At 38.8% G+C, this 14,155-nt stretch overlaps 1 protein-coding gene across 3 annotated transcripts in view; it reads right to left on the minus strand.

Moving 5' to 3' along the window:
* SNX25 (sorting nexin 25) overlaps positions 1-14,155 on the minus strand; it is a 123,178-nt gene that overhangs the window by 74,918 nt on the left and 34,105 nt on the right. For all 3 annotated transcript variants that reach the window (XM_044225609.1, XM_044225610.1, XM_044225611.1), the window contains exons 3-5: positions 10,471-10,687; positions 3,839-4,011; positions 2,177-2,363 (exon numbers count right to left, since the gene is read on the minus strand). In XM_044225609.1, coding sequence (XP_044081544.1) covers positions 2,177-2,363; positions 3,839-4,011; positions 10,471-10,687 — 577 coding nt within the window. The remainder of the gene's footprint in view (positions 1-2,176; positions 2,364-3,838; positions 4,012-10,470; positions 10,688-14,155) is intronic.

The following is a 14,155-nucleotide window of genomic DNA, read 5'->3' on the forward strand; positions in this document are numbered from 1 at the left end:
CATACCATTTTTATTTTCACCATGTTTTAAAGGGGAAAATGTCATGTCAGGACCCCTAGTGTTCATCTTTGGCTACTCAGGTGAAGGCAATCCAAACTGCCCCTACTGTGACAAAAGCAGGTTGTCCAGTCATCCTGGGGCTTTTGTTTCTAAAGGTCAATTCTTACTGAGTTTCTTCTTTACCTACTACAGGACCAACTGCCAAAATTAAAATATCTACAGCATTTTGAATAGTCCTGAGCCTCTGACTAGTGCATTTTGAAAAAGATAAACCATTCATTCTAATCAAGATTCATTCATCTCATACTACAGAACTGTAGTATGCCTCAAAATAATGCCCTCTAATCACAAAATAGTCTTTTGGTACCTTTTTATTATACCACTGTCTGTGTCAACATATGTGCAGTGCTGGGATCTTTTGTGGATACACAAAACAGAACATTCATAAGTCTGGAAGTAGAATGAATACTGATTCAGTTAACTATCTGCCACTATTGATCCTAGATTGTTATCTTAAACTTCCCTGAAGTTACCCCATGATCCACTTCTAACTGTATTCTGAAAGACTGCTTAACAGGGAAAAGTCCTTATGAAGACAAGGCCTCCACAATCTATCCACAGTATATTGACAACAGTTATCCTGCTATCTGTTATACAGTTATATACTATTATACAGTTATACAGTTATACTGTCTATAACAGATACTACTGTTGTGAACAGTATCTGTTCACAAACAATGCATTAAGAGAAAACTATAATTTCACAGAGGGTGACCTTGGTCATACCACAGGCAGTGTATCCGGGAACAAAGGGTAAAACAGCACCCAGGTAGAGCAAAACTGGGGTATCGGTTTGTACAGCATCTCTAGAACCAGCACTTCGTGTGTGTGTGTGTTGGCAGTTTTAAGGCAAAGAGGAGGCAACAAGGCTGTCCTGTCCTTGTGAGCTCTTTCACTTTCCATAGAATGACACTTTAAACTCCTTTTAAATTTCAAAGAAAGTCATGATAAGAATGACCTTTGAGTGTGTATAACCTGTATACTCCAGATAACAAATCTGGGATATTGACCCTTGCCTTCTTTATTAGCTCAAGGGTCACAATAATCAAAAATGAATTTCTAGTTTCAGACACAAATGATTATAAATCTCTAATAAATGAGTACCACATAGCTTTTCAAGACTATACATGGAAAGAGAAGCATAAACAAATCTCCAGAGATTACATCCTTTAAGAACTAAATGATCTATAAACACAATCATACAACTGAAGCCATCATTATACATCTGCAGGACCTAAATTAATACAGGACACAGTTTACAAGAACATGGTACCCTCTACAAACGTACACCTCTTATAAAAGTGTATTATTCAGATTAGAAGACTAAGCAGCACAACTCACCTTAATGGTGACCCAAATCTAAAATCCTTGAAGAGTTCAAAGACTGTTTCAGCTAATATTTTATTTTCCATCTATGATTCATCAAAAGTACTTATCAGAAACAAAACGGACATACCGGAGTTGCCTTTCTTCCCCATGTATTATTGTTTGGGGACACTAAAACAGAAGAACTACAGTAGCCTAGAAGAAACAGAAGCCTAGAAAAGCTAAAAATTATATATTGCTATATAATCATACTGTTTATGCATATACTATGGCAATAAAAAATAAATATACAAAAACAGACCAATTCACCCCTAAGATATCTCAAGTACAACAATGAAGATTCAATGCCCCCATCAAAGAGACTCCTAGGTATATTTCAAATGTGTTTCCTCAAAATATTTAGTCAAGAACCCATGATTCCCAAACCTGGGCCTGGATTTTCTAAGAAAAATTAAAATCAATGCAATATTCCATTATATAATTTTAAAAACATATCATCTCCTTCCCATTTTTTCTAAGTAAATTTCTGAGCAGCTAAGTAGTTACTCTTACAACTAAACAGCTTGCAATCTATTATAACCTAATTACCTGAAAAACAGGATACTTGGGGGAAAAAAAAACTAATTCCTCTGCTAAAGGAGAAGCTGGATAAATTTAGTTGTCACTGAGTAGTAAGATTTATGGACTTCCTTTATTTCTGCCTCCCTGACAACCACATTTTTTTAGTACCTAACTAGGCAGAGGATGATAATAAGTAGCTACTGTCATGCTATAATTAAAGATCAAATACCTTAGCTGCTTCAAGAACTCAACATCAGAGTTGCTATTAATAAGCTTGATGAACTCTTCATAAGATGGAGCATAGGTGTAGGCTCTCTTGTGATGTTCATTCATCTGTTCTCTGCGTTCCAGCTGGGCAAGTAGCATCTGGTTAATGTAATCTGGATTACTAAGTAACTCCACTACTGGCTTCAAGACTGTGGGAAGAAGAAAGCAACATTGAAAAAGGTATGTTTCTTTGAAGGAACTGTTTTTCATTTACAGAACTGAAACCACTTCTGGTAAATGTTTTTAAACTACCCAAATGGGGACAAACAATTCAAATATTCAAAAATCTGTGTGCACACACAGCTCCCTCTGGGTATGCTACCAACTATGGCTACAATCAAGTGGTTGTTTTAACAAATGAGTTAAGTTTAATAATGAAAGAGTGTCATTTGCAACCCAAGCTCCTAACATTGATATCAAAATTAAGTACACTGATTTTTTCCTTTTATTTATTTATTCAGTTAGTTTAATAAGGTTCATGTGTTTTGTCTGCCAAATGAAAGTGAACATTCTCACAACTGAAAAAAGCAGGCCTCAGGGAAGAAATTGTTAAAAAGTCAATGATAACAACTATAAACTCATCCTACTAACTTTAGGTTAAAAAGTTCCCTTTTCAAGGTATCTGGGGGGCTCAGTTGGTTAAGTATCAGAATCTTGATTTCAGCTCAGGTCATGATCTCAGGGTCCTGGGATCAAGCCCAGTGTCGAACCAGCTTGAGGACTCTCTTCTTCTCCTTCTGCTTCTCCCCCCCACCCCACCCCCACCACTTGCACACACACTTGCTCACACATACCCTCTTTTTCTAAAATAAATAAATAATCTTTTTTTTTTAAAAAAAGGGGGGGTTCCCATTTCTGCGGCACCTGGGTGGCTCAGCTGGCTAGGCAACCAGCTCTTAAGCTCAGCTCAGCTGCTGATCTCAAAGTCATGAAGCCAAAAAAAAACAAAAAACAAAAAAACCCCAAAAAACTCCCTTTTCTCTATGTTTGGTATCCACTAATGACCACAGATAATAAATGAGACAATCAATCAACGCATATCAAATGCAATGTTATTTGGGATTTTGAAGTAAGAGAAATTTTTCTTAGGTCATATTTTCTTCCGTTTTCGTATTCTGGCCAAGCACCTTCCTCATTAAAATTCTTTTACTAATTACATTATGTTGTGGTACAGTTCCTTTTTTATTTATTCCAAGTTCACAAAATTACATATAGGCATTGTCAATGAATCTTCTATCTTAAAAGTATTCTAAGTAAATGCACACTAGAGTTTGAGTACAGATATTCTTTCATTGATGTATATATTATTGACCTGGATAATTCAAAAGCTATCCCAAATGGATGCTTGCCTGTGAAGAACATAAGGACTAATTACCCTGTGTCAAAATAAACAACAGAATGGACTATGCATTTGGCAACATGTTACATAAAAAACCTGTCTATCGTGGAGGGCCAAATAAAGCCATCTTTGAATAACACTTCACGTTTGAAAACCTGAAAATATCTTAGCTCCCACACATCCCATGATATACAAGGGCAGCATAGGTAAAGTGTTATCACAGTAGTATGGAACAATTGTTTGCATAATCATCACATTAGTAATATGAATTATTTACAAGTCTACCTTTTGTTGTGAGTATTTCTGCAAGCATTATACGTAAGCTGAGAGACTGGACATCTTTTGAAGGAAGGAGACAGAACACCAGAACCCGAGAACACATCTGTAGGAATTTCACTTCATCATATGAGTTCCTCAAGCATGTATGTAACACAAAAGGCCTTGGTTGTTCTTCATGTCTAAAAGAAATTGATGAAGAGGGGAAGAGGAAGGAAAGAGAGTTCTGAAAACAATTCAGTTATGTATCATTAAGTATAAAATATCTCAAATGGACAATATATCAGTTTTAACCCACTGAGCCACCCAGGCGCCCTTTTTTTTTTTTTTTAAAGATTTTATTTATTTATTTATTTGACAGAGAGTATATCAGTTTTAATAATTGTGTCCACTCCTCAAAAATGTCAATAGCTAATAATTTTCTCAGTCACAGACTAATTTAGAAAAATGCTAATGCATGCTCTTTCAGGATTTCAAACCTTAAGTAGCATCAACAATTACACATAACTCCCAAATCACAGCAACAATCCAGAAAATTATGTGTTTCTTTTTTTTTTTTAAGATTTTATTTTATTTATTTATTTGACAGAGATCACAAGTAGGCAGAAAGGCAGGCAGAGAGAGGAGGAAGCAGGCTCCCCACTGAGCAGAGAGCCTGACGCGGGGCTCCATCCCAGGACCCTGAGATCATGACCTGAGTTGAAGGTAGAGGCTTTAACCCACTGAGCCACCCAGGCACCCCTATGTGTGTTTCTTTAACTGGACTATTTTTAAGTCTTCTAGACATCTTCTTAAATGTGATCTATTGCTTCATTATTCCAAAAAAAAAAAAAATCTAAGAAAATATTACCAGGGTCACTAGCCAACTTTCCTGACTAGGTAATCACGGGATAAAAATGCTATGGGTTTTCTACTGAAGAGAAGGTCCATGACTTATCTGGTGCTACATAAATTGATGGCAAATTGCCTTCTGTGTGGTTCCCAAATATTTTCTAAATTGTCTTGACAGCTGTGGTCATAGGCTTCCCTATCAGCACTGACCCTATCCTTATCCCAGGACCATTAATTTGGAGGATCCTGAGTGAAGAGGAGTAGAAAGCAGAACCTTCTATACCTCCTTTTCCCACAGTACCTTGATAGTAGTAGTTCAAGAAAGACAGGGACATTCATTCTTCTAACACCTTCTAGATAAGAGGGAACATTTATGGACTTCTTATAGTAACTAGGGGCCAATCCTGAGGAAGTACTGACACTACGTAGAGCAGGAGGGATCACACTAGTGCTAAACAGCGATGAAACAAATGCATCTTGGTGCCTTTTACGACAAGCACCTCCAGAATGCTGACTGCAATTTCTTTCTGCACTGGAGAATGAAGACTAGTCTTCCATAGAAGACTAATCCTCCAAAAAAGGAAGATTTCCTCTTTGCCTTCTAAGACAACCAAGAAAAATTCAATATTAATGTGAAAAGCCAACAAAATAAACAGATTTTAAGAATAACCCTTTACATATATACTAATCATATGCTGACTTTTTAAAAATGGCATCTTCAGGGTGCCTGGCTGGCTCCGTTGGTAGAACATGGGACTCTTGATTTGGCGGACATGAGTTAGGGTTATTAGGTCTCAAGTAAAGTACATTTAAAGTGGCATCTTCAATTATTTGAAATTCTAGCTATGCTGCCAGTTAGAGATGATCTTTTAATATAGTAAGGTCTAGATGCTACTCTTGTCTCATCAAGCACTTTTAAGGATAAAACTTTACTCTAAAATATGTATTCAGTTGACAATTATTGGGGAAATCTGGCCCCAAAAAACTAATGACAGAAGCTTCTTTCTATAATATCAAATCCCTCTCAAAGTATACGCAACCCCTTCTCTGTTCCAGTGGAAAGCAGATCGAAGGATCCTAGCCAACAGACTTCTACAGGTTCATCTCCCTCCTAGAACTGAGTTAGGGAAAAACTTTCTGAGTGAGCATAAAAGGCCAGATATCTGGTCCAAAAAATGAGGTCCATCTGAGGAAAAAGGAGAGGCCAGTGCTTCCCTGGAATCCCTCTGCTCACTCCAAGCCGGATATTCCTATGATGCCTTCCGGTTCATGGGCATCAAGTACTGCTTCAGAACCCAGGAAAAGATCCCTAGGCACGTGGCTGCTTCTGGGTCATGATGTGTCCACGTGCCTGCGTCCAGGCAGCAGCCTCCTTCTGCCGGTGTGGACGGATCATTTGTTTACTCTAATGCCTACTACCTGCATCTGGGCTCTCCCTCCTTGAGTGAGCAAAAGGACATTCACCTTTTGGAAATTTCGCATGTACAAGACTTAATCTTCCCACCTGCGCTAAGGAGCAGGCATCATGAACAGCATTTCATAGATGAGAACACTGAGGATCTGAGTGGCTATGCAAATAGCCCAAAGTCAGAGGTAATAAACAGTAGAACTAACTCTCCTGTTCTGCTGACTCTCTAGTCCAGACTCCATGCTACCCCAGAATCAAAGATTGCAAAGAGAAAAAGGGTGAAAAATCCAGAGATAAAGACAGAATATATGAATAAAAAACACTTTCCCCTCAAACAGAATGACTATGCTTGACGAGTAAATCAAACACAAAGGGAATGTAAGAAGGAGACGGTGAAATTAAAGATGCTGTTGATTAAACAGCTTACAAAGAATCAGTTTTAGATTTTCCTGAAACATGCTGGAACAAGACAGATGGGACAAAGGAAGAGGAAGCAGAGGCAAGCCTTAAATGTGATCTGGACTGGGCTTAAAGCGGCAACAGAATGTCGGCCTGGAAATAAACACAAGCTGACTGAAAAGCTGCCCCCACACAACTGCCTAACAGTCAACCAGCGTATGTGTTGCTTTTATTAATGCAATTAATTATTGTCTTGTCTGACAGTGGCCAATTCAATTGGGTGCTTCCCAGGCTGCCAAAGTCATTTTGCAGCCAATAGATACCTGCACACCAGTGGAGATTTCTAGGATGAGGACACTATTTACCTGGGGCAGGCAAGTGCAGACACAGCCATCAAACCTAAACACATTGTCTACCAGTCTCATTGTGTGATTTGTAGAAGATAATGCATAATCAGATATTAGTTCTCTAGGGTTCACTTCTAGGACATAATCATCTATATGCAAAACACCAGTAGCCTACTGGCACTTCTTCAAATATCTATAATCCCAGAGTACAGTGGTTTAAGACTTTTTTTTTCTTTAATTAGAATTATCAGAGCTTCTAGGCATAGCCCAGATATCAGCAGAATAAATCTACTGTTGATATAAGAAAACTAGAAGCCCAGAGGGAAGGCATTTCTAAAATGGAATCAATTCTCTGTTTCTATTACTGTGATGCTTTACCCATAATATCTTTATATTAGTCACAAAAGCAGTAATTTCAGAAGCTGGTAAAATGTCTCCATGAAATATATATGTTCATGTTCAAATTAGATCACCATAAAAATACTAAATTTCTCTAACCACTTGCTCTTCTCCTAAACCTAAATCTATCCATCTTCTCACTGGAATAAAACATGGATTTAAAATACTGTCCTTCACTGAACCATAATTTAAGTACTTTAAAATGAGCATCCCCTGAGTTCCAACAAGTCTTGGACAGCATCTGGCAGGCAGAAGTCAGGAGCACTTCACACAACAGATACTGCAACAAACCAGCAGGAGCTCCGAGGGGTTGCTGAACACTTGAAAGGAGTCGCTGAAGCTCTTGAGATGCCAGGGGTATAACCCTAGAGTCCTCATTCTCTCACGTTCCTTGTTAGTTCACATACTTGCTGGGAGCTGCTTTCTCCACCAACAGCAATTTTCAAAGGGTGGTCTGAGGACCCTGCTGTGTAATATAAAATGTCATCTGTCTTTTTCACCCTGTTCTTACACACACAGTGGAGTTTCCAGAGGCTACCTAATGTGTCTACACCACGAGTCTACTGCCTAACGGCAAGAGAACTGTGTATTTGTGGACTTTAAAAATGTCTTGGTTTGGGGGCGCCTGAGTGGCTCAGTTAGTTAAGCAACTGCCTTCGGCTCAGGTCATGATCCTGGAGTCCCAGGACTGAGTCCCACATAGGGTTTGCTGCTCTGTGGAGAGTCTGCTTCTCCCTCTGACCTCTCTCCTCTCATGCTCTCTCTCTCATTCTCTCTCTCTCTCAAATAAATAAAATCTTGGGGGAAAAAGTTTTGGTTTTAATAGCTGACATGGTGAACACCAATAGTATAGCAAGAGGTGAGGTGGCATATGTTTAACCACCAGCTCCCCCGGGGGAAAATCATCTCTGACTTGTAGCATTCTCCCATTGCACAGTGTAAGTACTCCCGCCATGGCTAATGACAAGCTAGCAAGGTAATATCCCTGCTCTCAAAGTAGGGAAGGGATGTGCACAGTCAGCTCTTGCAAACCAGCATAAGCTGGTTCCAGCACCCCATGAAATAGAACCCATATAAACAAGGTGCTTTTGAGCTGGGTCGGAAGAACACGTGACCCTTGATCTTGGGATTGTGAGTTTGAGCCCTACATTGGGTGTAGAGATTACTTAAAAATAAGATCTTTTTAAAAAATGCCTTTAAGTGAGCAGCAAAGATAGGGGTTTCATCACATGGGGTTTTTGTTGTAGAACTCTTGACTTCCAGAGTATTTAGTATGTCTTGTTTTATTTCCAGTACATTTTATAACTATAAAATGGTTATTACATTTTGATCAGTTTGAAACCAAAGTTGTTGGCATTGTTTTGCTGTTGTGCTAGTTAATATTTATAGTCTCCTGTTAAGAACAAATACACTGAGAACATCATATGTGGTGGAAACAGCTTAATACAAACAGCATCCCAGTAGTTTAAAAAAAAAAAGTGATCCTCTGTGTCTGGGTTTGACCGTTGTCCCCTGGCCGGACCTGACCTCAGATTCAGGCCTTGCATGGCATTTAAGAATGCTTCACCTAAGACATTCAGTAACTTTTTTTTTTTTTTAAAGAAATAATCATGTCTCAAAAAAACACACAAAAACAAAGGGAAGACTCTTTAACCACAGAGCAAGAATGAAAACTCAGTATTTTCATACATAGCCATCAGAGATTTTATATACGTACTTTTAAATTTTCTATCAGAAGTGAAGTCATCCTTTACTCCCTGCTTGTAACCAGCTTGTTTCAGAACATGTTATCTTCCTGTGTCATTAAATAATTACATCCATTTAAAAAAAATGCCTTTAAGTTTTCAATAACTTTAAGAGTATAGGGGATCCCAAGACCAAAAAAAAAAAAAAAAAATCTGAGAACCACTGCACTACAGTAATTTTTTTCAAATCATGGATTGTGACCCACAAGGAATAAGTTAAAATCCAGTTCATCTCTAACATCATTTTTAAAAAGATTTTAACACAAAAGTATCAGTTATCACAGGTAATAATATTGTTTTATGAAACTGGGTCATGGTATAAAATGTATTTCTTACTATGGATCACAATTTCTTAAAAATGCAAAATACTGGGAGCAACAAACTGAAAATATTAGGCCCATGATGGCTCTGCACATTTTGATCTCATAAGCCTGTGTGACACAGACTTTGGGAGAAAGCACGATTCATGGAAAGAGGCAGTATAGCCAAGAACAGGGAGCTGCTGCTGCTCAAGGACATTTAGCAACTAGGCCCCACTGAGCAACAGCATAGGGCCCAGCAGGCTTCTCAACAGAGAATAGGAGATGCCACCTGCCCGATAAGGATGCCAATGTTTACTCATCCTTGTGTGTATTTTTCAGATACCTTGTCTCCCCCATGAAAGTAGAGGTAGAATAGTATCAGTGCGAATAGGCCACATTAAATTAAGGAGCCCCCTCCTACTAAGTCCACATCCAAACAGGCAGAAGGCTACTCCTCTCCTGCAGTAAGACAACTTTTACATGCAAGCTAGACGTGCTGTAGTTCAGCATTCTCACTCATTCAGGAGTAGCACATGCAATTAGGATCCCCCCAGCAAACCTCTGAACATAAGGATTTGTTACAAGCACAGAAATGGCCTTAAAGTCTTCCTTCCAAAGGCAGAATCACTTCCTAGGTACATATCTTGTCAGTGTCAGTGGAACAGTACAAAGAACTAAGGAGCCTAACTATTCGCACTTTTCACATTGACAGTGAAACATTTCTAATTGTAGCCCACAACCTCCAATATTGCGTTCCTTTAAAAAGTCAGTTTTCAGGATATTGTGATTCAACAGAGTTCTCAACACAGGATTCACAAAAGGAAACATGAATTCTAAACCTTTCTAAAAATTGTTAACTCTTAGACATTTCACAACATAAAACACTACATTTAAATTTTCTACTTCTAGGTACTCATGATTCTACAAACAAGTTCATGACAGTGCCGACTTGGTAAAATTAATTTCATTAAGTTTTTCACAAAATTAAAGAAGTCAATAAAGGGGTTTTCTATTAGAGAGTTATAAAAAAAAATCTACTATATCACAACACTGTAATTGTTCTCCCTCAATATATCTACACTTCAAGCCAAACAGCAGCAAGAGGCAGAAAATTCTAGAGTTTTTTCTTGACTTTGACCCCTTTCTGTATACAAAAAATATTTTAATATAGAAAAAAGGTGGGGGAGATTGTTCATGTTAGAACAGTTACCTGGCATTTGCAGCTTTCAGGTCACAGAAATGAGTGAGTAAAGTCCTCACAACATCATTGCAGACGACTTTAACCACATCCACGTGGCTCAGTCTGTGACGCAGCTGTCTGGCAATTTCCCAAAAGTCTTCCAAGAGCAGATGGTAAAGCTGTCCCTCATCTCTGCTGAGATTTCCATACCAGGATAGAACGTAATCTCTATAACTGTAGTCAAACACTACCAGGAATAAACAAAGCAATGAGTAAAACTTAGAAGAAATAAGCATATACCATGACCACATTTCTACTGGAAGCTGACAACCCACTATTTAATATTCACTGTTTAAAATACAAAGAGAATAGATAACCACACAAGAGAAGACGTATCTTTCCTAGAATATTTCAAAATAAAAAGATTCTCAGATAACTAAAATTCTGAGGGTGTGGTGACCACATGTCCTGAATTTTTGTGGACACACCAATTTTTAAATATTCTATCCTGGGGCCAACCGATCTAAATTTATCACAAAACAGAGTGTCTTACACAGTGGCAACCACTTATCGAGTCTGCCAGTTATCAATGTATTGCCTCTTGCTTCCAAATTCACCCTTTTTTGCCCGGCTTTATGATACTGGAGATGGACCATGTAAATATTTCCTTGCCAACCCATGCCGTGTTAGAGTCTGTCGGGAGAGGATGCTGGAGGGACTGCGGAGGAGGAAGGGGCTTCTTCCCATCCTGGTTCCTGTGTGTTCTCTGACTGCTCCTGCAGTGTGCAGCAGGCAGCAGCACATGGGGCACCAGATGGCCTCACTCCCAGCAGATTCCAATGGCACTCAGAGGGCAGCTGCCCAGAGAAGTCTGCTAGCATCCTGGGGGTGGCTTCCCCTAGCCTGAGTTATATCCCCCAAACTTCTCCACCATTACATGGGCCACAGCTATGCCCTCTCCAGTGAGGCCTGGATCTCAGCTCTGGGGTGAAGAAGGAACCCACTCCCAAATGTATCACTCCTTAAAGTGCTCTGTCTCGACCATAGGACTAGTGGGTGCTCCCATTATTTGCTCTTCCTATATTCTTTGGAGTTCTCTTTATTCCTCAGTAGTCAAGTTCTCTTGCAAGTTAATAAGTCTTTTAAAAAAAAAAAGATTTTGTTTACTTGACAGAGATCATCACAAGCAGGCAGAGAGGCAGGAGGGGGCGGGGGGGGTGGGGAGAGCAGGCTCCCTGCTGAGCAGAGAGCCCCAATGCAGGGCTCAGTCCCAGGACCCTGAGATCATGACCTGAGCTGAAGGCAGAAGCTTAACCTGCTAAGCCACCCAGGTGTCCCTAATCATTCTTTATATTAAATTTTCTTGTTCAAGTACTATGTGTTTTCTGTCTCTTACTGAGACCCCAACTAATGCAGGAAGAATCCATTAAGTCAGGTATCACGGCTCAGCATCTGTGGCTGACAACCTTCTGTGGAAGATTTCTAGTATCTCTCTTCTTAATTCTGGATCAGTTTTATGCCTTGGATATAATAACCCTTAGCTCTAGACCAGTGCTGTCCAACAGAATATGAGAGTCACATATGTAATTTTAAGCGTCTAGTAGCTACATTTAAAAAAGGAAAAAGAAACAGGTTAAATTTTAATAATATTTTTCAATTAATAAGCCCAAAATAGTATGATTTCAATACAGAATCAAGATTATCAATTAATGAAATTCTTTTTCCATGCTAAGTGTTCACCATCTGGTATATATTTTATATTTCCAGCACATCTTAATTTGGACTAGCCACATTACTCAATCGCCATTTCTACACAGTGGTTCTCTGCTGCTCAGGGAAGCTCAAGTCTGCATAGAAGATGAAGATTGAAAAATAAAAATGTTACTGGACTTAAGTCATGAGCTCCCCAAGGGAGAAAAGCACAGCCTCATATCTGTGTTTCAGCATAAGGATACCTGTACTATTTTTTCAACACTGCTTATTTCTCAAGGTTTTCTCTTTCCTTCTTCAAATACCATTTGGCTTTATTTTGATATGATCATCATCATCTCAGATAGTCTATAGTCTTGCTTTGCTTTGGGAATCCTGTAGAATAAAATGTAACTTGGGATCCTGATTTACTGCACACCTGGCCCACAAATGTCTAACCCATAATTCTCAAATAGTTTGGCAGGTCAGGCTCATTTTATTCACCTTGGCTGCTCCACACCAATTTTAAGTGGGCTTGGTGGGGGTAGATGAGCAGGTGATAGGAAGGAGGTCATATTTCTCAGAAAACTAAATAGCAAATGGAACCTCCAGCTCAGAGTTCATCCTATGTAAGGATTCCATATATGTGCAAAAGCCCACAAATCAAGGAAAACACCATTCTTGTTTTGATATTCCGTGATGGCTTTTTTTTTTTCCCTCAGAATATCAACTATGAAAGTGTACCCAATGCTTTTCCACATTTCCAGAATTTCTACATTGCAGATTTATAGTAATCCACAAAATGGCATTTTAAATCCCGTAGGTCAAAAACATACATAAAGCATCAAGAATTTTGTTCACAGACACATGTACAACGGTTTAGCTAAATCCTCAAAGTGATACCACTGGCCTCAGTAGTGGAATAAGATACTTAAGACAGCTTAAGCCTTATAGTGGAGAACCATTATAGCCAAAAACTAAGAGGCATTGAAAAGATTAAAAAAAAAAAAAAAAAGAAAGAAAGAAAGAAAGAAAAAGAAAAAGAAAATAACTCAATCTTTTATTTTTCATTAAATAAGCATTTAATTCTGGCATATAAAGCTTCCAGTATATATGATAGAATAGATAGCCACTGGACACAAAATGCAAAATAAAGGCAAAACAACAAATAAATCACATCCTAAATGTTTTGGCTTTTTTCTGCTCACTTCCAGATATTAATTTGAATAAATGGTTATGTTTTCTAGATTTTACAAAAATTAACCACATCTCTTTCCTTTAAAAAAAAAAAAAATATATATATATATATATATATTTATTTATTTATTTATTTATTTTTGAGAGAGAGAGCGAGAGAGCATAAGCAGATACAGGACCAGAGGGAGAGGGAAAAGCAGGCTTCCCACTGAGCAGGGAGCCCCACATGGGGCGGACTTGATCCCAGGACCCTGGAATCATGACCTTAGCCAAAGGCAGACGTTTAACCAACTGAGCCACCCAGGTGCCCCAACACATCTCATTCCTAGTTGGACTATTCCAATTAGGAGAAGGCATAAATGGTTTCTGACCTGGATATTTAAGAAAATGGGGCAAAAACAGGAATAGGATAATCCCATAATCTCACTTATGGACACAAATAGACCACGGTTCCTACACAGTAATTGAGTTACATCCTCTCAAGAAATTGAGGCGCCCATCAAAAAACCCCGAAACCTTGCCATTTGCAATGACGTAGATGGAATTAAAGGGTATTATGTTAAGTGGATATAAGTCAATCAGAGAAAGACAATTATCATATGATTTCTCTGATATGAGGAATTTGAGAGGCAGGGCAGGGGGTTATGGGGGGGAAGGGAGGGAAAAAAATGAAACAAGATGGGACTGGGGAAGGAGATAAATCATAAGAGACTCTTAATCTCAGGAAACAGGGTTGCTGGAGGGGAGAGGGGAGGGATGGGGTGGTGGGGTGATGGACATTGGGGAGGGTATGTGCTATGGTGAGTGCTGTGAAATGTGTAAGCCTGAT

This window comes from Neovison vison, chromosome 11 (assembly GCF_020171115.1).
Source record: "Neovison vison isolate M4711 chromosome 11, ASM_NN_V1, whole genome shotgun sequence".
In the NCBI taxonomy this organism is placed as follows: Eukaryota; Metazoa; Chordata; class Mammalia; order Carnivora; family Mustelidae; genus Neogale; species Neogale vison.